The sequence below is a fragment of the Eucyclogobius newberryi genome, unplaced genomic scaffold (genome assembly GCF_026437365.1).
Source record: "Eucyclogobius newberryi isolate DKJ021-1_F unplaced genomic scaffold, fEucNew1.0.hap1 SCAF_11, whole genome shotgun sequence".
NCBI classification, from domain to species: domain Eukaryota; kingdom Metazoa; phylum Chordata; class Actinopteri; order Gobiiformes; family Gobiidae; genus Eucyclogobius; species Eucyclogobius newberryi.
In genome coordinates this window covers 35,542,192-35,567,149 of record NW_027315735.1, presented here as the reverse complement: position 1 = coordinate 35,567,149, position 24,958 = coordinate 35,542,192, and the positions used below count along the sequence as shown (strand labels likewise).

Here is a 24,958-nt window from a genome sequence, read left to right as displayed (position 1 = left end):
CGTACATTCAGTCGTACACTCAGTCGTGCACTCAGTCGTACACTCAGTCGTGCACTCAGTCGTGCACTCAGTCGTGCACTCAGTCGTACATTCAGTCGTGCACTCAGTCGTACACTCAGTCGTGCACTCAGTCGTCGTGCACTCAGTCGTGCACTCAGTCGTACATTCTGTCGTACACTCAGTCGTACACTCAGTCGTACATTCTGTCGTACACTCAGTCGTGCGTACACTCAGTCGTACACTCAGTCGTACACTCAGTCGTGCACTCAGTCGTCGTGCACTCAGTCGTACACTCAGTCGTACACTCAGTCGTACACTCAGTCGTGCACTCTGTCGTACACTCAGTCGTGCGTACACTCAGTCGTGCACTCAGTCGTACACTCAGTCGTGCACTCAGTCGTCGTGCACTCAGTCGTACACTCAGTCGTACACTCAGTCGTGCACTCAGTCGTACACTCAGTCGTGCACTCAGTCGTACACTCAGTCGTGCACTCAGTCGTACACTCAGTCGTGCACTCAGTCGTGCACTCAGTCGTGCACTCTGTCGTACACTCAGTCGTGCGTACACTCAGTCGTGCACTCAGTCGTGCACTCAGTCGTACATTCAGTCGTACACTCAGTCGTCGTGCACTCAGTCGTACACTCAGTAGTCGTACACTCAGTCGTGCACTCAGTCGTGCACTCAGTCGTGCACTCAGTCGTGCACTCTGTCGTACACTCAGTCGTACACTCAGTCGTGCACTCAGTCGTACATTCTGTCACTCAGGAATATTTAAATTTTGCCTGGAATCGTTTCCGGGGAAATGAATTGGTCCGTGACTGACTTCAGTAAAGACTGAAACGGGAAGATCTCATGCAGGAGGAGAACCGCCAGCCACGTCAGAGCGTGACGGCAAATCCACCTCCAGGATGACGCACACGCTCGTATATTCAAATACTGAGGGAGTAGTAGTGTAGACCTGTCACAGTAACTCAAAGAAACTACTCCAGAGCATGTTTAAAGGACAAGAACAACACAAACAATGCACAATATTTGTCCTTTAAATTTGACTACATTTCACATAAAAATATAAGAATAAGCACGTTAAATATAAGAATAAGCTTATTATACATCAAAATAAGCCTATTATACATTAGAATAAGCACATTAAATTAAAGCCGCAAGCGGCATCCAACGGCCCTCGCGGGCCGCCGGCCTTCCGACTCTGCTCTCTGCATTTTACAGAGATGGCGCTAACGCAATTGTCTAAGAACTAAGACAGCGACACATTGTACATGTACAATGCTGTGCTTAACCAGTGCAAATGAACACAAATGTCGGTCAAATGTGCAGCTCCAGCGCACAGAGACCGTGACACTTGGAATAAAAATATGGATAACTTTTGATGCTCCGCTTGTGTAGATTATTTTTCCCAAATATGAGCTTGATCGAGCTATTGCCCACAGAGGAGTTCATTAAAGTGTGAAGCATAAATGTGAACATTTCAAGGATTTGGTGTTTTTCCCATTTGTGACAATATATTTGCAGCTCCACGGCACAGAGACCGTACCACTTAAAATCAAAATATGGATAACTTTTGATGCCCCATTTGTGTAGATGATTTCCCCAAATATGAGCTTGATCGGGCAATCGGCCTAGGAGGAGTTTGTTAAAGTGTGAAGCGTGAAAATGTGGTCATTTTAGAGATTTCGCTGTTTTCCCATTTCTGACATATATTTGCGGGTCCGCCACACAGAGACCGTAGCACTTAGAATCAAAATATGGATACCTTTGGATGGCCCGCTTGTGTAGATGATTTCCCCCAAATATGAGCTTGATCGGACAATCGCCCTAGGAGGAGTTTGTTAAAGTGTGAAGCGTAAAAATGTGGTGATTTGAGCGATTCTACGATTTTCCCATAAGGATAACATGGGATGTTTCTGTCAACGCTACGGTTACGCCGTACAAAATATGACTTTGGCTCTCATACTTTTATGATCAGGATGGCAAATTAGAATTTTGTTCAAAATATCATGTCATTTGGAAAAACTCTATTGTTTATAGGCCACTCTGAAGGCCAAATAGTCAGAATTCTGGGAAACGTTTGCGGCTCCGTCGCACAAAGACCGTAAAAGTTATCCTTAAAATTTGGATAACTTTAGATACACCACTTGTCTAGAGGACGTACACCGATTTTGAGGTTGGTGGGCAAAACGCACTAGGAGGACTTCGTTAAAGTGTAAAACATAAAAATGTGGTAATTTGAGAGATTTTGTGGTTTTCCCATAGGGATAACATGGGAGGTTTCTGTCATCGCTACGACTACGGCGTAAAAAATTAGGCATTTTTGTGATTGGCTTTTGTGATCGGGACGGCAAAATAGAATTTTGGGTAAAGTTTAGACAATTTTGGTAAAACTAATTTTTGACCTTCAATGTTAATTTAAAGGTCACTCTGTAGGGGGCGCTATCACTGCCATTTCAATTTTGTCATCATAAACTGGTCCAAACTAGAAAGTTTAACAACTGATTCAAATTTGGTCCTAATCGGACTGGTTTTGATCAAATGGGAGCAATTTTTAGACCTGCAATATTCCAAAATAAGTTGTCCAACTTTGCGGCTGCGCCGCACACAGACCGTAAAAGGTATATCAAAAAATTGAATAACTTTAGATGCCCCACTTGTCCAGAGGACGTACGCCGATTTTGAAGTCGGTGGGCAAAACGCCCTAGGAGGAGTTCGTCAAAGTTTGACGTAAACAAAATGGCTAACTCAGCTTGTTTTCATTTTCAAAGGAAGATGGCGGCCATAGGGTAAGTTTGGGGGCGTGGCCACAATGATTTTTTTTGTTTATCCTCACGAGAGGAATGCGTGTCCCGAATTTCGTAGCTTTACGCCAAAGTTGACCTCGGGGCGTCTCCCATAGGCGCAATGTATTTTGACTTTTGTCGGTGGCGCTGTCGCGCCATTTTTTAACGAAAAAAAAAATGGCCCAGAAAAAATAAAATTTTTCGCCGATTCTGAATTTTGGGCAAAGTTTGGTGAGTTTTTGAGCATGTTCAGGGGGTCAAATTAGAGATCAAAGCGCTGAAGAAGAACAAGAAAAATAATAATAATAATAAATAATAATAATAATAATATTTTTAGCAAAAACAATATAGCCGTTTTTACTATAACAACAAATGATACATCGTTTGAAAGCTCTAAGCCTTCCCGATGCCGCCATGGGGTGGAATCATCATTACGAGCGCTTACGCGCTCGTCACTCCCTATTCCGTCGGGATGCCCCGCCCACTCCCCATAGACTTCCATTGATTTGAGCAGATACAAGCATGGCCCATGCCTGCGGCATGGATTCTCGCATACGGGACGATGCCAGGAGGGTTTTTGGAGGAATGCAGCGCTTCGCGCTGCTGTTGTCAACAATTAGTGAATGGGCTACGCCCATTCACTAATTGTTGACTATTTCTGTCATAGCAGGAGTAAGTATGCATGATCCATGCCTTCGGCATGGGCTAGTTCACTGTACTTGCCAGGGGCGACGGGGTACCAAACATGCGGGCTGCGCCCGCATGTTTGGTCAGACAGTTGCAACGCTGCCTTCGGCAGCGTTGCGGGAGCAATAGGCCCTCCCCCTGCTGGGGCTCGGGCCTAACAAAACATTTGAACATTCTGATGACTGATGAGGGTCTATTCTTAATAACGAATAAAACCAGGAAGTGATCGCAAACATAACAAAATTGCCGAATTGGAGACAAACGGGCCAAATGTTTGGTCAAATCTTAAATATTGATCACGTTCCCTTTGTTGTGGTGAAAAGTGCAATCGAATGTGTCGCATGAGTCTTCTTTTAAGAGTTGTTTAATCGTCATAGAGCCGTCTGTGCCTCTCCTCTGCCCCCTGCTGGCCTTATGCAGCCTTCATTCATATCTCAGAGTTATAAATGACCCTTTCACCATCGTCATAGAGCCGTCTGTGCCTCTCCTCTGCCCCCTGCTGGCCGTGTGCAGCCTTCATTCATATCTCAGTTATAAATGACCCTTTCACCATCGTCTCCTGCTCGCGGCCGATTGCGGCGTTCCTCTTTATGGATAACGCCGAACTCTCCAGTGACAGTGGTAGAAGATTACCTTTTCTGCTCCTTAACAAGGCGTTTTATCACCGCGGCGACGCTGCCCTCGCCACGCGCCGCACACCCGGCGTCGCACAGGAAAACATCCATTTCTTTGCATCAAGAGTTGAACAAATTTGCCGCACTAGGACGGCTCCTCGGCGCTTCGGTCCGGCTCCTCGGCGCCGCATGCATCATTTTAAGTGGAAAACTTTGTGGAGGGAAATGGCGTAGTTTTTTATTCCATTTGGGGCGATATCGAGGCTACGGCGCAGAGGAAATCCATTTACCAGTTTTCAGAAGAAGCAGGAAATGGACTGTTTATGAAATGGATTTTTGATTTAGAATGTTGCGACGGTCCAACGTTTTGTACTTTTTATTTCTTTTACTTTGAGCGTTGGAGAGCCACTTCTTCTGTCGCTGATGAAAGCTGAGATTGCACTTTGTGGCTTTTCTCTGGAGATGTTTCTGCTTTGCCCCGGAATGTTCCGCAGTACGGCTTTAAACCAGGCGATATGATGCTTTTGTTTGTTTCATGTTTAAATTGTGTTTTTGTCTGTTTTTTTACCTTCATTTCGATCACGATTTTCAATTCAGTTTTATTCTTAAAAATGTCTTTGAATGTCAATGTCCTGAACTTAAATAACACACTTCTGTTTAAGTGTCCGAACAGCCACTACAAAAGTAGTGTCCGATTGTCGGCTTTTCGGTAACAATTAATCGACCAATCAACTGTGTTGTCGTGTTTTAATAATCGCCGTCTGGACAATGTGTCATAACCCGGACCAACGGGACCAAACCAAGTCCACGTCGGGACTTAAACGAGCTGAGTTTAGAACCAAATGACGACAAACATGAACACAAAACACTAGAATAACACGACATAAACAACAAGTGTCAAAAAATAATAAACTGTTTCTGATTTTCTTCAATAATTATTTACAAAATGTCAATCGGGCGAATCGTCCCGACCGTCGGCTCGAGGATCGGGCGACTCATCCCGACCGTCGGCTCGAGGATCGGGCGACTCGTCCCGACCGTCGGCTCGAGGCTCGGGCGAATCGTCCCGACCGTCGGCTCGAGGATCGGGCGACTCATTCCGACCGTCGGCTCGAGGCTCGGGCGAATCGTCTCAACCGTCGGCTCGAGGATCGGGCGAATCGTCCCGACCGTCGGCTCGAGGATCGGGCGACTCATCCCGACCGTCGGCTCGAGGATCGTGCGACTCATCCCGACCGTCGGCTCAAGGATCGGGCGACTCGTCCCGACCGTCGGCTCGAGGCTCGGGCGAATCGTCCCGACCGTCGGCTCGAGGATCGGGCGACTCATTCCGACCGTCGGCTCGAGGCTCGGGCGAATCGTCTCAACCGTCGGCTCGAGGATCGGGCGAATCGTCCCGACCGTCGGCTCGAGGATCGGGCGACTCATCCCGACCATCGGCTCGAGGCTCGGGCGAATCGTCCCGACCGTCGGCTCGAGGATCGGGCGACTCATCCCGACCGTCGGCTCGAGGATCGGGCGACTCATCCCGACCGTCGGCTCGAGGATCGGGCGACTCATCCCGACCGTCGGCTCGAGGATCGGGCGAATCGTCCCAACCGTCGGCTCGAGGATCGGGCGACGCCTTTTGGTGACGTGTGTTTTTGTGTTTGACCGCAGCACATCACGACCCCCATCGACCTGCCCAAAGTGGGACGGGCCAAAGACTACCCGCTCTTCTTCGGGACGGCCATCTTTGCTTTCGAAGGGATCGGAGTGGTGCGTATCTTTAACAACACTTTATATATTCAAAGTCAGGTAGTAAAAGTGGTATTAGACAAAGAACAAATAACTGCAGCTTTAATCAGACTAAATTGATTGTATTCGTGGAGGAAACGGATGGAATTATCTTGTGTTTCCCCAGGTTCTGCCTCTGGAGAACAAGATGCAGCGCCCCCAGAGGTTCACGCTGGTACTGTACCTGGGCATGGGCATCGTGACCTTCCTGTACATCAGCCTGGGCACCGTCGGGTACATGTGCTTCGGAGACGCCATCGGGGGCAGCATCACGCTCAACCTGCCCAACTGCTGGTACGGAAGTCGCACCCCGCCCCGTTTATGAGTGTGATATTGTGACGTGGGACGGTTTTTATTTGATTAAACATGATTATAGAGACGTATAAGTTCGTGCTCCAGAACACGCCATACTAATCTTATGGTTTAAGGTTCTTTTAAGCGATAACGGCTCCAGTTTCTGAATGTGAAACATGAATTTAACTCTTAAAATCTGAATTATTAAAGGTCAGATTCTGTCCTCTGCCTTTTTTTAAGATGTGGGACGGTCAAGAGTGACATCATCTGCTCTGTCTTGTACTCCATCGTCTGACGAGTACATCTTCTGTACACAGGATGTACCAGGCGGTGAAGCTCTTGTACTTCATACTTGTTGTACTTGTACACAGGATGTACCAGGCGGTGAAGCTCTTGTACTTCATACTTGTTGTACTTGTACACAGGATGTACCAGGCGGTGAAGCTCTTGTACTTCATACTTGTTGTACTTGTACACAGGATGTACCAGGCGGTGAAGCTCTTGTACTTCATACTTGTTGTACTTGTACACAGGATGTACCAGGCGGTGAAGCTCTTGTACTTCATACTTGTTGTACTTGTACACAGGATGTACCAGGCGGTGAAGCTCTTGTACTTCATACTTGTTGTACTTGTACACAGGATGTACCAGGCGGTGAAGCTCTTGTACTTCATACTTGTTGTACTTGTACACAGGATGTACCAGGCGGTGAAGCTCTTGTACTTCATACTTGTTGTACTTGTACACAGGATGTACCAGGCGGTGAAGCTCTTGTACTTCATACTTGTTGTACTTGTACACAGGATGTACCAGGCGGTGAAGCTCTTGTACTTCATACTTGTTGTACTTGTACACAGGATGTACCAGGCGGTGAAGCTCTTGTACTTCATACTTGTTGTACTTGTACACAGGATGTACCAGGCGGTGAAGCTCTTGTACTTCATACTTGTTGTACTTGTACACAGGATGTACCAGGCGGTGAAGCTCTTGTACTTCATACTTGTTGTACTTGTACACAGGATGTACCAGGCGGTGAAGCTCTTGTACTTCATACTTGTTGTACTTGTACACAGGATGTACCAGGCGGTGAAGCTCTTGTACTTCATACTTGTTGCACTTGTACACAGGATGTACCAGGCGGTGAAGCTCTTGTACTTCATACTTGTTGCACTTGTACACAGGATGTACCAGGCGGTGAAGCTCTTGTACTTCATACTTGTTGTACTTGTACACAGGATGTACCAGGCGGTGAAGCTCTTGTACTTCATACTTGTTGTACTTGTACACAGGATGTACCAGGCGGTGAAGCTCTTGTACTTCATACTTGTTGCACTTGTACACAGGATGTACCAGGCGGTGAAGCTCTTGTACTTCATACTTGTTGTACTTGTACACAGGATGTACCAGGCGGTGAAGCTCTTGTACTTCATACTTGTTGTACTTGTACACAGGATGTACCAGGCGGTGAAGCTCTTGTACTTCATACTTGTTGTACTTGTACACAGGATGTACCAGGCGGTGAAGCTCTTGTACTTCATACTTGTTGTACTTGTACACAGGATGTACCAGGCGGTGAAGCTCTTGTACTTCATACTTGTTGTACTTGTACACAGGATGTACCAGGCGGTGAAGCTCTTGTACTTCATACTTGTTGTACTTGTACACAGGATGTACCAGGCGGTGAAGCTCTTGTACTTCATACTTGTTGTACTTGTACACAGGATGTACCAGGCGGTGAAGCTCTTGTACTTCATACTTGTTGTACTTGTACACAGGATGTACCAGGCGGTGAAGCTCTTGTACTTCATACTTGTTGTACTTGTACACAGGATGTACCAGGCGGTGAAGCTCTTGTACTTCATACTTGTTGTACTTGTACACAGGATGTACCAGGCGGTGAAGCTCTTGTACTTCATACTTGTTGTACTTGTACACAGGATGTACCAGGCGGTGAAGCTCTTGTACTTCATACTTGTTGTACTTGTACACAGGATGTACCAGGCGGTGAAGCTCTTGTACTTCATACTTGTTGTACTTGTACACAGGATGTACCAGGCGGTGAAGCTCTTGTACTTCATACTTGTTGTACTTGTACACAGGATGTACCAGGCGTTGAAGCTCTTGTACTTCATACTTGTTGTACTTGTACACAGGATGTACCAGGCGGTGAAGCTCTTGTACTTCATACTTGTTGTACTTGTACACAGGATGTACCAGGCGGTGAAGCTCTTGTACTTCATACTTGTTGTACTTGTACACAGGATGTACCAGGCGGTGAAGCTCTTGTACTTCATACTTGTTGTACTTGTACACAGGATGTACCAGGCGGTGAAGCTCTTGTACTTCATACTTGTTGTACTTGTACACAGGATGTACCAGGCGGTGAAGCTCTTGTACTTCATACTTGTTGTACTTGTACACAGGATGTACCAGGCGGTGAAGCTCTTGTACTTCATACTTGTTGTACTTGTACACAGGATGTACCAGGCGGTGAAGCTCTTGTACTTCATACTTGTTGTACTTGTACACAGGATGTACCAGGCGGTGAAGCTCTTGTACTGCTTCGGGATCTTCATCACGTTCGCGCTGCAGTTCTACGTCCCGGCAGAGATCATCATTCCGTCGCTCACGGCTCGAGTGGACGAGCGCTGGGAGCTTCCGGTCGACCTGCTCATGAGGACGCTGCTGGTCATCGTCACGTGTGAGTACAGACGCCCCAAAAGAGGCGGAGCCAGTGCCGCGCGTCACTCCCCTTTAGTGGCCGCGAGCTTGTGCTTTTAAGTCTGGTTTAAAAATGCACTTTTATTCACTAACATTTAACCCGGCATGAGAACTGTGTGGTCCTGACCGTCTTTTATGATTTTGTATATTTTATATATTTTTTAATGTATTTATTTTTGGTTTGTACTTATTTGTTTGACAAGTATTTATTTATTGCCTTTATTTAAACAGTTTTTTGCGAAAATTCCCTTATTCTTATTTTATTTTACTGCTTTTTATGGAATCTTTCACCGAATGACAACTTAAACTTAAAGGCCCTTGGAGGAGATTCTAAGTATAAAGTGTCAGCATGTTCACATTTCAGAGATTTGGCGTTTTTCCCAGTGGAATAACATGGGAGGCTCCTGTCATCGCTACGGCTACGGCGAAACAAATAGGACATGGGTGTTTTTGGCTTTTTTACTGGAATGCCAAAATGGAATTTTGTGCAAAATTTGATACAGTTTGGATGAACAACATGTTGTGGTCCCCATTCAAAAAGCTTTTTTATTTTAAATTCTTGCAAAAATTTGCCGCACAGAGACCATGACAGATATCAAAGTAATTTGGATAACTTTTGATGTCCTACTCCTCAACATCATTTTCACCAACTTTCAGCTTTTTCTAGCCAATGTCCTAGGAGTTCGTGAAAGTACGACGTTTGGAAAAACTCCTGAGTCATGCTTAGCAAATTTTGATCCAATATGGCCGACATTTGAACCACAAACTGGACTGGACTCATAACACAGACGCACTGTACAGGAAGAGCCAGAATCGGCTCTACCTCCTGAGGAGACTCGGGTCTTTTGGAGTAACAGAGCCACTCCTGAAGACCTTCTACGACTCTGTGGTGGCATCAGCTCCTGTAGGTGTGGCCTGCTGGAGCAGCAGCATCACAGAGAGGGAGAGGAGGAAGCTGGACAAAGTCATTAAGAAGTCCAGCTCCGTCCTGGGCTGTGCTCTGGACTCGGTGCAGGAGGTGGGGGACAGGAGGGTCCTGGCTAGATTCACATCTATGCTGGACCATGAGTCTCACCCCCTGCAGGACACTCTGTCCCCTGCAGGACACTCTGTCCACTCTGGAGAGCAGCTTCAGTGACAGACTGATCCACCCTCGCTGTGTAAAGGAAAGGTTTCGTAGGTCTTTCCTTCTGCTGCTGTGAGACTTTATAACAAACACTGTTAGTCCTGAACACTCGCAATACTGACCTAACCATGTGCAATTGCTGTTGGAATTCATGTGCAATTCATGTGCAATTACTGTGCAATTCTTCTGCAATCTAGGTGCCGTCGTGACACATATTCATGTGCAATTACTGTCATGATCACATGCAATGGTATTTATGTATTTATTTATTTGTCTATGGGAGTTTTTATTTATTTATAGGAGATCTTCTACTGAAAGTGTTTTTCCGACTTCCTATAAGTGATCTGTTCTTCTGGATCTACCTCTGTATCTACCTGCGTTGCACCAATGAAATCTCCCCATGTGGGACAATAAAGGAACATCTTATCTTATCTTATTTGGTTGGGCGGACGGCGTTGCCGCAATAATAATATTTTTTACTTCTCTTGTCACCATCTACCTCTGCGCCAAATTTCATGATTCTAGGATCAGATTTCTTTTGGGGGGTCATTTCCTATCTCTCAATGCATTTTTGGTACATTTGGTGGCGCTGACGTGCCAATTGTTTTAATTTTAGAACAAGGAAATAGCCAGAATGTCAGAGGCACAATTTTTAGAGGTGTGCAAATTTTTGTGACTTTTCATCAATGTTCACTGGGTGAAAAATAGGGGGGTTGGTCCCGAGAAGAAGAAGAAGAAAGAATAATATTCCGATGCGAAAACAGTGTTTCCCATTTTTCAAATATCATAAACTATACCCACTTTTCTCACGCCGGGTCCAGTTTTATGCAGTCTATTCCACTTTTCTCTCACCGGGTCCAGTTTATTTGAGGTTTATCTGAGTTGTTCTCGAGCGGCTGATACAAAGTTGAATTGGGGTTGAAACCACGGGGGCCTCAGCAGATAAACGACTCTTCAAAGCCGAGACGCAAGAAATAATTGAGTCAGTTCCAGACGAGCAAATTCCCGACAAAGAGAAGTGCGCCCCCTGCAGCGAGAGGCGGGCGGCGCCAGCCAAACCACATCGTTACAAAGCTTTAATAAAAACACAACGTTGCTTATCGTTTATGTTCTTTACATCTTTTTAAAACTTTTGTAAAGCGTGAAACTGATTTGTGAACACAACAAACACGTCTGTTAATAAATATCGGACACATTCGCCTAAAGAGTTGATCCTTTTACATAAATACACTTTTTCTGCATGAATTGTCTTACATCTCTCGCATATATAATTAATAATGATGAATTAAAACAGTCAGTTAGCACTTTTGTTTAACAGCGACACGTTAAAACGAGACAAAATATGTGAATCAGCAAAAACAACAGTAATATTAAAAAATAAAAATGAGGAAAATGTTAAGAAAATGTAAAAATAAAACATGATAATAATAATAATAATAATAATAATAATAATAAAAAATATAAATAAATAATGATGAATAAATAATGATAAAAAATAAATGTAAATTGAATAAAAAATAAATAAATAAAAAATAAAATAATGAATAATAATAAAACATGAACACTAAAATAATAATAATAAATAAATAAATAAATAGATAATGATAAATTAATAATGATTATAAATCAAAATAGATAAATAAATGAAAAAATAATAATGAATAATAATAAAACATGAAAACTACAATTACTAGTGATGATAATATTATTAGTAATGACAGTATTATTACTGTCACTGATTAGATATTTTTCTCCGGGATTCATTCACATCTGGACCTGGTTTCCTGATTTAATAAAATGCTTTTCTCTCTTCTTCGGTCTCATTAATATGTATTAATGAGACCGCTCATAAAGTCACACGCATCTGCTGCACACTGCAGCACTGCCATTATTATCATAAAAGGCGCACTTCAAACGTTGGTGGAGCCGCTCGGTGCCTCACAGAGGCCGGACTCGGCGCTGCGGCGTGTAACGTGCAGATGACTCATGGCTCTGAGATGTTGAAGTATGCAAATGTCACGTGTCTTCAGCTCATGCATGTTTATGAGCTCGTAATGATAATGAGAGAGAAGGGCCACTTTGTGTTCTCTGGTCAAGGCCTGTTTCTCTCCTTTGTTATTCCCTCTGATTTGCATCGGAAACCAAACTTTGAACGAGTCCGGTGAGGATTTATCGACTTCCGAACTGCAGGAGACGTGCGTATTCTGCCCATTACGTGACTGTCAGGGGAAAGTTGAAACGAGTGATTTCTGAGGCTCAGAGGGAGAGGTTGTGCTGCTAATAATCATCTAGAATGACAAAAACACAATTCTAATACTCTTTACTTCTCTAATCGGTTGGTCTTCTCCAGGAGTCGTGAGCTCTGTCTCGAGGGCTCGTTAAAGCCTCTCAGCGCTTTGAGATGGAAGTTAAGGAGCCAAAGAAGATACAATTCGGTTTGGTGTTTGTCATTTGCAGAGTGTGTAGCATTTTGAATCCTTTCTAAACTAAATGTGGGACAGGAGTCAGGACTGCTCCGCATTATTTCCCCATGTGTGGACATTAAAGGCTATCTTATCTTATTACGAGGTGAAAAGCAGTGAAAATCCATCCAAATCATTTCACCCAGAATTTACAAAAGTCGCTCCGTGGATTGGAATGTAACGGAGCAGAGAGGAGCCGTGAGGAGCCGAAAGAAGTAGAGGAGCCCAGAGGAGCCCAGAGGAGCCCAGAGGAGCCCAGAGGAGCCCAGAGGAGCAGAGAAGAGCCAAAAGTAGAGATGAGCCCAGAGGAGCCCAGAAGAGCCGAAAGAAGTAGAGATGAGCCCAGAGGAGCCGAAAGAAGTAGAGAGGAGCCCAGAGGAGCAGAGAGGAGCCCAGAGGAGCCCAGAGGAGCCCAGAGGAGCCGAAAGAAGTAGAGGGGAGCCGAGAAGACCCAAAAGAAGTAGAGAGGAGCCCAGAGGAGCTCAGAGGAGCAGAGAGGAGCCCAGAGGAGCAGAGAGGAGCCCAGAGGAGCAGAGAGAAGCCCAGAGGAGCAGAGAGAAGCCGAGAAGAGCCGAAAGAAGCAGAGAGGAGCCCAGGGGAGCAGAGAGGAGCCGAGAAGAGTCGAGAGGAGCCGTGAGGAGCCGAAATAAGTAGAGAGTAGCCCAGAGGAGCAGAGAAGAGCCGAAAGAAGTAGAGAGGAGCAGAGAGGAGCCCAGAGGAGCAGAGAGGAGCCGAGAAGAGCCAAAAGAAGTAGAGTGGAGCCCAGAGGAGCAGAGAGGAGCCCAGAGGAGCAGAGAGGAGCCCAGAGGAGCAGAGAGGAGCCCAGAGGAGCAGAGAGGAGCCCAGAGGAGCAGAGAGAAGCCGAGAAGAGTCGAGAGGAGCCGTGAGGAGCCGAAATAAGTAGATAGGAGCCCAGAGGAGCAGAGAGGAGGCGAGCAGAGCCGAAAGAAGCAGAGAAGAGCCGAAAGTAGCAGAGAGGAGCCCAGAGGAGCAGAGAGGAGGCGAGCAGAGCCTAATGGAACGAGCCTTAGCGGAAGGTTGGGTTTTGAAGCTCGTCCATACTTTGGTTTGCTCCGTGTTGGACAGGCGCCTGTGGCTCTGCACCTGCTCAGAGTTACAATCTGCTCATTCTGATTCACTCACACTTACCACAAGCTTCCAGGGAAATATTAACATAAACTTAAGACAAAGGAGGGTCCCTGGGGGCCAAATGAACCGACGCCAGGTTTAATTCAAATGTTCGTTGGGTCCCAAAGCTACACGCGGTACAGGAGAGTGATGCTGCATTGATTTCCTCATTTTGTATTCCAATTCAAATCGAGACGAGCCGCTTCTGTGAGATGTACAAGACCCCAAAGGACTCCACCAGCTCTGAGGACTTAATCAGATCTGACATGAAGTTAAACCAGGACTGAACAAAGGCCTAAACCAGGTCTAAGTTAGAGCTAAACTAGGACTAAACCACCTCTTGCTCCTCCTTCGCCCTCTGCTGGGTTCACTTTGCTGGCGGCTGCTCTGAACTGTTTGTTTGTTTGTTTGTTTGTTTGTTTGTTTGTGACATGAGTGAATTTGCCGGAGGCTTATCGCGTGACTCTGGAGCCTCAGTCCTCGTCGTCTCTTCTCTTCTTCCCTCCTCTTCTCTTCTTCCCTCCTCTTCTCTTCTTTCCTCCTCTTCTCTTCCCTCCTCCTCTTCTCTTCTTCCCTCCTCTTCTCTTCTTTCCTCCTCTTCTCTTCTTTCCTCCTCTTCTCTTCCATCCTCTTCTCTTCTTTCCTCCTCTTCTCTTCCATCCTCTTCTCTTCTTTCCTCCTCTTCTCTTCCATCCTCTTCTCTTCTTCCTTCCTTCTCCTCTTCCCTCCTCTTCTCTTCTTCCCTCTTTTTCTCTTCTTCCCTCTTCTTCTCTTCTTCCCTCTTCTTCTCTTCTTCCCGCCTCTTCTCTTCCTTCCTCTTCTCTTCTTCCTTCCTCTTCTCTTCTTCCCGCCTCTTCTCTTCCTTCCTCTTCTCTTCTTCCCTCCTCTTCCCTCCGCTCTGAACCGTTGTGTTTGTTTGTTTGCAGCGTGAGTGAATTTGCCCGAGGCTTATCGCGTGACTCTGGAGCCTCACTCCTTGTCTCCTCTTCCCTTCCCTCCTCTTTCCCCCTCTTCCCTCTGTTCTAAACCGTTTGTTTGTTTGTTTGTCTGTTTGTTTGTTTGTTTGTCCTCGTCGTCCTGGAGGTTCAGAGGTGGCATAACCTGTCAAACACTTTAAAGACGCGCACTGAGATTTACAGCTGGAGCCTTTACACTAGAGCCGATGCTCTTCAACTTTTAACCCTGTGGTAACGAGGTCATTATTAGGATCTTCCAAAATCGTGATTTTGCAAGTCACAATACAATCGTGAGAACCAAAAAACATAGGCGTGACCATTTTAGAAGCAACATTTTTTTTATTTTTTAAGTGTTTGTTTGTTCAATCTAGAGTCCAAAAAAATAGACCTAAATGTCTTATTCATTTTTTTTTAAAATCCGGCATCTGTTTGTGTTTTTAAATCGTCACAGACTCGTTCTGAGCATTTCTGACTCGAATCACGTTAGTCACAGCTGCGTATCTCCAAAAGCATGTCGAGGCAAGCTAGCTTTTGTGTCTTTTCCCGTGGTGATTCCCTCTGCTGCCTGTAGATGGAGCGCTAACACGAATGCTTTTCAATGTACATTATTTTGAGTTTGTGTAGTCGACTCTAGAGCGAGTTTAAAGGTCGCTAACACATATACCGCATCCGTCGTGTCCAGCCGGAGCAGAGACGAGAGTACTTAGGGACCGTCATCAAATAGCGGTACAATTTGAATAACACATAAAATACACCATGATGGTTGCCACAGCAACCTTTATTTTTCCATCACAAGCTTAATACATATTTTTTGTGAGTGTAACGACAATTGATATGTAAATGAGACTCCTGCAAATAGTCATCTGATTGATGATGATATGGAAGAAAGTTGTAAATAAGGCCGTCTGACTTTGTGTTGATTTGTTCAACAACTAATTTTATTTGTAAATTTAGTTTTATCTTAAAAAAAATTGTAAAAAGTGTTTAAAAGTTAATTTGTTATGTTTTTTTTTTAATAGAATGTTTACAAATACATTTGCAATAAATAATCGTGTTATATCAATGGAAAATATTGATTGTTAGTCACTTTCGTGTTTTGCTATGCAATTATCAAATTGCTATACAAATTTGAAAAAATGAACGGATTGTTTAGCAGCTGCTGCTGCACAAGAGGAAATCCTTCATCTGAACCCTGCATTTTATTTGAACTAATGACTAACTTGTTTCATATTACAGCTTTATTTATAAAAAAGTACAGGCCTTTAATGTGTTTTTATGGCCTAATTATGTTTAATATTCACAATAATATATTATATAAATCTACAGGTCGATGGATCTAAACAAACTCCAAATCAAACCTGTCCCACCTCAGATTAACAGCGTTTTGCGTTTCGTTCATTGCAGAATTCTGTGTTTTTCAGTTAGTTATGGATTTATTCATGAGGTTTATTACTCTCCCGCCGAGCACAATTTGGACCCGTCATTTCTCCTCGACGGCGTGTTTTTTATCCTGGAAGTAAACGGCGTGGCGAGCGTGCCGTGATGCGCCACTTTCATCCGAGGCGCCGACACTCAGGCACTTTGTAATTGTGTTTGTTGTCGCTCTGTCGCCGGCGGCGTTTAGAGGCTACGTGTCTCAAGTGTGTTTTCACGAGCGCGACGCGAACAATAATCTCCTGGATTTGTGTCTTTTCGAGCACATGGTCTCGTGTTTGAACGACTGAACGTCTCTGCGGCCGCTCAGAAGAGTCATTACCAGGATACTTAGCGATACTAGAACGATAAGAAATGTGTACAAATTTGGTTTTGGGTTCTGCAGCGTCGGGTTCTGCAGCGTCGGGTTCACAGGCGTCGGGTTCACAGGCGTCGGGTTCACATGCGTCGGGTTCACAGGCGTCGGGTTCAGAGGCGTCGGGTTCAGAGGCGTCGGGTTCAGAGGCGTCGGGTTCACAGGCGTCGGGTTCACAGGCGTCGGGTTCACAGGCGTCGGGTTCACAGGCGTCGGGTTCACAGGCGTCGGGTTCACATGCGTCGGGTTCACAGGCGTCGGGTTCACAGGCGTCGGGTTCACAGGCGTCGGGTTCACAGGCGTCGGGTTCACAGGCGTCGGGTTCACAGGCGTCGGGTTCAGAGGCGTCGGGTTCAGAGGCGTCGGGTTCACAGGCGTCGGGTTCACAGGCGTCGGGTTCACAGGCGTCGGGTTCACAGGCGTCGGGTTCACAGGCGTCGGGTTCACAGGCGTCGGGTTCAGAGGCGTCGGGTTCAGAGGCGTCGGGTTCAGAGGCGTCGGGTTCACAGGCGTCGGGTTCACAGGCGTCGGGTTCACAGGCGTCGGGTTCACAGGCGTCGGGTTCAGAGGCGTCGGGTTCAGAGGCGTCGGGTTCAGAGGCGTCGGGTTCACAGGCGTCGGGTTCACAGGCGTCGGGTTCACAGGCGTCGGGTTCAGAGGCGTCGGGTTCAGAGGCGTCGGGTTCACAGGCGTCGGGTTCACAGGCGTCGGGTTCACAGGCGTCGGGTTCACAGGCGTCGGGTTCACAGGCGTCGGGTTCACAGGCGTCGGGTTCACAGGCGTCGGCTTCACAGGCGTCGGCTTCACAGGCGTCGGGTTCACAGGCGTCCGGTTCACAGGCGTCCGGTTCACAGGCGTCCGGTTCACAGGCGTCCGGTTCACAGGCGTCCGGTTCTCCAGAGTTTGTGCAAGCAAGCGTCATGCTGAGCAGAATCGCACCCACACAGTTAACCTCAGCGTCGTTAGCGTCATTAGCGACTTTAGCATCATTAGCATGTTCAGGTCAGCGTGGGTCATTTGCCCAGAGTCAGGCCTGATGTGTCTGTTCTAAAATGACCTAAAAGTCCGAGTTTATGCATTATTCATACATTTTAGAGTCGTTTGGCACATCTCAGCCTCTGTCTTTCTTCTTTAAGATTGACTTCTGTAACGTTTTAGTCGTTATGTTATGGTTTTAAACAAAAAAGCAGACACAGCCTGATACAAATCTTATTTTTTAATGCTTATTTACTGGCTTTTAAGTCAAAAAGTCATTTTCAGCAGGACAGGGATCAAACATTTAGATTTAACCTACATTTACAAATCACTTGTGACTTTTCTTTCAGTCCAAACATTTGCATCTTCTGTCGGTCTTCAACCTGTGGTGCGAGTCCAGACTTCTCACTATTGTTTGTCTTAAATTGCAATTTTAAAACTCATTTATAATTTGTTTTTAGCAAAAATCCTTATGAAATCGAACTGAAACTCGTGACCAACTAAGAGGAAAAACACTTGACTGTATTTTTGTTGTAATCGAAGTGTCTTTTATTACTTATATTACATTATTACATATACGTACATACTTACCACAGTATTTTCCGGACTATAAGTCGCACCAGCCAAAAATGCATAATAGAGAAGAAAAAAACATATATAAGTCGCACTGGAGTATAAGTATAAATATAAGTATAAGTCGCACCCTCCAAAACTATGAAAGACAGTTAGTGTTCACTTCCTGCTTCTTCTTCTTCTCGGACTCGTCACAGTTTGTAGATCTCGGACACTCGGGGCTAAATTGCCGTGTTTGCTTCTCATTGACGTCAAACCTCATTGTTCTCCTCTTACACCCCGCTCGTCTCCTCAGGACCTCGCTCGTCCCCTCAGGACCCTGCTCGTCTCCTCAGGCCCCCGCTCGTCTCCTCAGGACCCCGCTCATCCCCTCAGGCCCCCGCTCGTCCCCTCAGGACCCCGCTCATCCCCTCAGGCCCCCGCTCGTCCCCTCAGGTCCCAAACCCGGTCCCAAACCCGATCCTTTCCGGTGCCGTCAGGGCTTTTGTCTGAGCTTTTGTGTCCGTTCGGGACCCCGCGGTTGTTTGTTCTCGGGTCTCAAAAGGCGCAGGTGAAGGTGAACTGGCCCCCGAAGGCCCGGAGCAGCGGGTGTGGGTCTGGAACAAGAGTCGTCGGCGTGTGGCGCTGGTTTCGGCTCTGCAGGGGGCGCTCTGCTCGCACCGGAGGCTTTGTTCGGTCGTGTGTCAGAGTTGACCTCATTACAGCTGCTGCTCAGTGATCGTTTAGAGTTTGTCATGAGGGAATCACAAAGACCACGATGGACGAAAGACAAACAAGAGGATGGAATGTTGGGAATCTACGAGAAAAGAACACATTTATTTCATATATTTGCTTCTTCTTTCATCATTCCGGAGCCACAGCCCAGAGCAGCAGAGGCTAGAGAAGTCGTATTGGTTTTTTACGTTATTATTGGTCTCAGACGGTTCAAGACCAGTGTTTCTCAAACTGTGGGACGCACTTTGCCTCTGGTGGTTCTGCAATTTGAGAGTTTGTTTCGTTTGGGGACAATTCTTTTCATGTTTTTGTCCTCCTTCGGGTTACTCATTATGTAGAAGTACCTTAGCCGCACTAACGTATCATTTCAAACCTGTTTAGTCTCCTTTTCGACCTGGTTTAGCCTGTTAAAGTTCAGATCTGGTGGTACCCTGAGTATTATCCTAGCTGGCACTTGGTGTGAGAATCCCTGTTCTAGACTGTGGAGTGTGGGACAGTGCAGCACATTTACAGTCTGGTGCTCCACAAATACATAATGAGCCGCACACTCTCAACTTGCTCCATTAATTACCTCCAAAACCTTCTCTTAACACATTCTGTGTTTTGGTTGGCTTCATGTCTAATCAAAGTAATTCTGATTTTACATGAGACCCTAATAATTGGTGTTTTCACCGGTGCCACGTCCCTTGTAGTTTGTTCTAAATGGGGCACCAACCTATTTTCTTTTTGTAAATGAGTCATGTTTTTGGTTTCACCCAAAGAGTTATTTTGTAAAAACATGTCGTCCTCATCTAATAATGAAGTATTTTATGTCCTGCGCTCTGATTGGCTGATTGTGTTGTGTACTTGGGGCGTAGAAAAAGCTGTTTTAAAGCCTGATAATGACTGTGTTTAAGGGTTTGTGAGCGACACGTTTAAATACCTCCTTCAGGTTTAGTCGAAGCTCAGGTCACAATCGGTCGACTTCGTGTTGTGCGAGCGTTCACCCCTCGACTCTAAACGCCACGCCCGTTGTTCCGTGTTCTGCGAGCGTTCTCCCCTCACCCCTCGTCTCTAAACGCCACGCCTGTTGTTCCGTGTTGTGCGAGCGTTCTCACCTCCGCCCTCGACTCTAAACGCCACGCCTGTTGTTCCGTGTTGTGCGAGCGTTCTCCCCTCACCCCTCGTCTCTAAACGCCACGCCCGTTGTTCCGTGTTGTGCGAGCGTTCTCCCCTCACCCCTCGTCTCTAAACGCCACGCCCGTTGTTCTGTGTTGTGCGAGCGTTCTCACCTCCGCCCTCGACTCTAAACGCCACGCCTGTTGTTTCTGCCTCAGGTGCGCTGGCCGTGCTGATCCCGGAGCTGGACCTGGTCATCTCTCTGGTGGGCTCGGTCAGCAGCAGCTTCCTGGCGCTCATCTTCCCCCCGCTGCTGCAGCTCGCCGTCTTCCACAACGACGGCCTCTCGCCGCTCATCTCCATCAGGAACCTCGCCATCAGCCTCTTGGGTTTCGTGGGCTTTTTGGCGGGAACCTACATCGCCATCGAGCAGATCATCGCCCGGAACGCCCAGAAACACTTGGAAGCGGCGGGCTCGTTCATGGTCCAGTAACGAGGTGGTTGTAGGTTCGGATCGTGGGACGTTTTTGAGATTCCTCCGCTGTGATGTTTACGTGTGTCTTTGGTCCGTGTGCAGTGTTTCTGTCGGCGTTTTCCACCAAGAGGTAACGGCTTCATCCCGAGTCCTGTTTGGACCAGATTCGCTTTAGGGAAATTAAATGGAGTTTTTTGTGAGCGTTCGGACGAGATAAACGACGTCAGTAATTTACTCGTTTTTCCTGACTTTATTTCAGAAAATGGCGGCCGGCTAAACACACTCAAATATGATGCGTTTAATTCATTTATGCCGTTAGTATTTCTTCTTGGGGTACATTGATATATCAACCCAGTATCGGCCGATACTCATGGCATTGAGTAATATCGGTTTCAGCCAAAACCACCGATATCGCCGATGTTACGCCTTGATAATGAAAGCGAGAACGCTGCCGTCTCTTCACGAACGGACTTTCTGCTGCTTTTTTATAACAGAACAAACTGTGAACTTAATTAGAAAAGTATTAGACCAAACTTATCATTAAATATAAGCGATACATGATAAATGCAATGATTTTTTTCAGACATAATTCGACTACTTTTCCTCCGAAACAATCATGTTTACTCCAAATCACTTTAGTGTGAGAGGTTTAAAGGAGAAGAGAGCGTTTAAAGGGGAAGAGTTTTGAGTGAGTGTTGAGGAGGAGCAACACGAGTCTGATAAATCATCCATAAATAAATAAAACAGGAGATGAACGTTATGAAAAGTGTGAAGTCTGATTTTACTCTAATAATAATAATAATAATAATAATAATAATAATAATAATAATAATAATAATAATAATAAAGAATCCTGTCATAGCCAATAAGTCACATTCAAACGATGGTTCTCTTGATCCTGTGCGATTATTATGAAAGGTTGAACATCAGGCGCAGTAAAAGTCTCTTTACGTCCATCAATCGGCTGAGAATCAAACTAAGAAACAGTTTTTTTACAGATTAAATCACGTTTGTGGGATGTAGTAAAAGTATAACTGTGAGAAGCGTCTCGTCTTAAATCTCGTGAGACTTTCGAGCCATGATTCAGAGCCAAGATTTTCCCCTCGATCAGAAATGTTTGGTAACAGACGATCGTACAGTGGACACTCAAACATTGAAAACCACCGGTGGTTTAAAACTGAGAACGGGTCAAAGTTCTACGGTTTTAACTCTTAAAACGTTTTGTAAATACTGAACTTGTCCACATGAAACTAAAACTATAACAAACATCTCTGAAAATATCCTCAGAAAGACGGGAAACTTGTCATTTATTGCATCGTTTGAAGTCGTCCTTTCAGCGGACGACGACCACAAGTGCCAATCCTTAACAAACAATAACATGGCTAGCGTTAGCGACGAGGCTCGTGTCCACAATCCGACTTTCTGACCCATCAAACGGTTTCAGAATTTAACATCAGGAGTCGTCGAAATGCACGATTCAGTCCCCAAAAATGAAAACAGTGATGGCCCCAACGACCTTCCCTGTGGAACACCCTCATCCACAATCAAACCGCAAATTATCTCTTGGTGGAAACGATATCGACGACTTTTCCAGCTTTTGTCTGAACGTCTGTCGTGTTACGCTCAAACTACGCTCTAAACTCCGTGTGTAAACGCTCGATTCAGTTCAGTCGTTCCACGGGAAAGGAAACGACGCAGAACGACGACTATAAACGACCACAAAAAGCACCAAAATAAAAGAGATTACAACCTGAAACGACAAGGTTTGATATCGTAGCGTTAAAGGCGCACTGCGTGACATTTCTGCCGGAGAGTCTGCCCCCTGCTGGTCTCCACGGTGTTCTACAGAAAGGTCCCGCGGCGCGCCTTTACGCCATGTAGCGTCGTAGCATTGGCTCAAGCTACCTCACGTTGTGTTTTATCATTCTAATCCATCAGCGTTTAGTGATTTTATGCTTTCTTTTTGTTTTGTTTTTTGTCGTTTTATTTCCTGGCACTTTAATTTTGGCCTTATGGGTGTGACGCGGTGCAATATTGTAATCCTGTGAGGAAACGTTTGTGGTGAAATAACGTTAGAGTTTATTAGAGTTTGAGGGCGTTTAACTGTAGTTCTAATGCGATCGAAGGCGGGGACTGGGCGGGGACTGGGCGTGTCACTCAAGTCGTGTAAACTGTTGAACCTGGAGGACAAACGAGGGTTTTTATCATGACATAAAAGAGAACATTTGTAACAAATAAATCATGAATGACCAAATACTTCCTGGAGGCGTCGATTGTGTTTGTACCGACGTGTTTGAGGATATTTAAGGGATAGTTTTAAGTTCCGGTCCTCACAGGCTTTGTTAGTGTTTTTAGCCTCTGCCGAGCCTCCAGTAGTAGTTTTAAGGACACAAAATGTACTTTTAAACACGTTTTAAGGTTCCTAATCGCAGCTGGAGTCGTGTTTAGCGCCGAGCCTCTCATGTAGCCATAAATGTAGTCAAGTTTCTGTTTTTGAGTCCAAATGTTTAAGATAAATCGGATGATAAATGAACAAATCCTCAAGTCAGAAGCTTTTGACCCAACTTCCCCGGTTATTTTCCCGACTTCCTGTGTATTTTTAAAACTCGGAAACCACCATGAAACTCCATCAAACCAGCTTCAGTACAACTGTGTTCTCGCATTAGCATGTCGGGGCAAGCTAGCTTTTGTTTATTTCTGCGTGGTAATTCCCTCTGCTGCCAGTAGATGGAGCGCTAACACCAAATCCTGTTGAAGGAACGCTCGCCTGAGAGGAAGTCAAAGTGTTTTTGAAGTGTTCATGATTTAAAAGTTCTAAAACGCCAAAGCAAAGACACGGAGCGAGTTTAAAGGACAAAAACCCCACAAATGATTCAGAACCTGTGTCCTTTAAAGCGACAGTAACAGTTGTTGGGTTCCGCCTGTCGCGCGTCATCACATGTTGTGTTTTGGCCCGGTCCTGTGGTCCGTCCGGTCCTGTGGTCCGTCCGGTCCTGTGGTCCGTCCGGTCCTGTGGTCCGTCCGGTCCTGTGGTCCGTCCGGTCCTGTCGTCCGTCCGGTCCTGTGGTCCGTCCGGTCCTGTCGTCCGTCCGGTCCTGTGGTCCGTCCGGTCCTGTGGTCCGTCCGGTCCTGTCGTCCGTCCGGTCCTGTCGTCCGTCCGGTCCTGTGGTCCGTCCGGTCCTGTGGTCCGTCCGGTCCTGTCGTCCGTCCGGTCCTGTCGTCCGTCCGGTCCTGTGGTCCGTCCGGTCCTGTCGTCTGTCCGGTCCTGTGGTCCGTCCGGTCCTGTGGTCCGTCCGGTCCTGTCGTCCGTCCAGTCCTGTCGTCCGTCCTGCTTTTTTAATCTGCTGAATGTCGTTTGCACTGGACGCATCGCTCTGTCCGACTCCGCCACAGAAGATGGTCCAATGTTTTATTTTATTTAGATCTAGTATTGTTGCTCCAAACTGCGCAATATATATATGTATATATATGTATATATGTGTACCTGTAAAACTGCATTCCCGCAATACTTAACACGCCGCACAACGTGAGCAGGATTTATTTGTATTTTTAAATAGTTTGAATTTTTCTTTTTGCTAATTCGACTAACCGTGAAAACGAAGCCGCTTCGTCTGAATCTGTAGAAATGAATCGAGTTAGATGTTTATCAAAGCAATTACCGTAAGATAAGACATTTTAGGACTGTTTAGAGCGCCCCCTACAGGCCGGACCACTCATTGAACTAAAATGTAGTTAAGTTTTATACATTTATAATTTAGCTAAAAATAAGTAAAAAATATTGTCACAGAATAGCACTTTTTTTTTGTTTATAATTTCACTTCCTGTTTGTAATTGATGACATCACTCTAGGAAATTACCCAGCAAACACTGGAATAAAACTCGTCATTTTTTATTTGACAAATAAAAATATATGAGAGCGACTTTATTTTGATGAATTAATGTTTAAAGAGTCAAAAAAGTTGTTTCTTTTGTGTAAATTCTGCATAAACTTGGAATGAGTGTCCCTGGTGTGACGTCACTTCCTGTCCCTGGTGTGATGTCACTTCCTGTCCCTGGTGTGATGTCAATTCCTGTCCCTGGTGTGATGTCACTTCCTGTCCCTGGTGTGATGTCACTTCCTGTCCCTGGTGTGATGTCACTTCCTGTCCCTGGTGTGATGTCACATCCTGTCATTTTCTACAGATTTTTCAACGTTTTCTCCACAAATACCTGCTCGATCGGTGTAAAACTATCATTTATATGTACGACAGGTATAAACACACCAGATAAAGTCAAAATTAGAGGAACCTAAACTCCTGTCATGGGCCCTTTAAGGTCCTGTCACGGGCCCTTTAAGGTCCTGTCACGGGCCCTTTAAGGTCCTGTCACGGGCCCTTTAAAGTCCTGTCACGGGCCCTTTAAGGTCCTGTCACGGGCCCTTTAAGGTCCTGTCACGGGCCCTTTATAGTCCTGTCACGGGCCCTTTAAGGTCCTGTCACGGGCCCTTTAAGGTCCTGTCACGGGCCCTTTAAGGTCCTGTCACGGGCCCTTTAAGGTCCTGTCACGGGCCCTTTAAGGTCCTGTCACGGGCCCTTTATAGTCCTGTCACGGGCCCTTTAAGGTCCTGTCACGGGCCCTTTAAGGTCCTGTCACGGGCCCTTTAAGGTCCTGTCACGGGCCCTTTATAGTCCTGTCACGGGCCCTTTAAGGTCCTGTCACGGGCCCTTTAAGGTCCTGTCACGGGCCCTTTATAGTCCTGTCACGGGCCCTTTATAGTCCTGTCACGGGCCCTTTAAGGTCC

General features: G+C 45.9%; 1 protein-coding gene across 1 annotated transcript in view; it reads left to right on the top strand.

Moving 5' to 3' along the window:
- slc36a1 (solute carrier family 36 member 1) overlaps positions 1-20,274 on the top strand; it is a 47,426-nt gene extending 27,152 nt beyond the window's left edge. The window contains exons 9-12 of the mRNA XM_072440027.1: positions 5,751-5,849; positions 5,995-6,161; positions 8,693-8,862; positions 19,922-20,274. Coding sequence (XP_072296128.1) covers positions 5,751-5,849; positions 5,995-6,161; positions 8,693-8,862; positions 19,922-20,196 — 711 coding nt within the window. The 3' untranslated portion in view covers positions 20,197-20,274. The remainder of the gene's footprint in view (positions 1-5,750; positions 5,850-5,994; positions 6,162-8,692; positions 8,863-19,921) is intronic.
- The last annotated feature ends 4,684 nt before the right edge of the window (positions 20,275-24,958 follow it).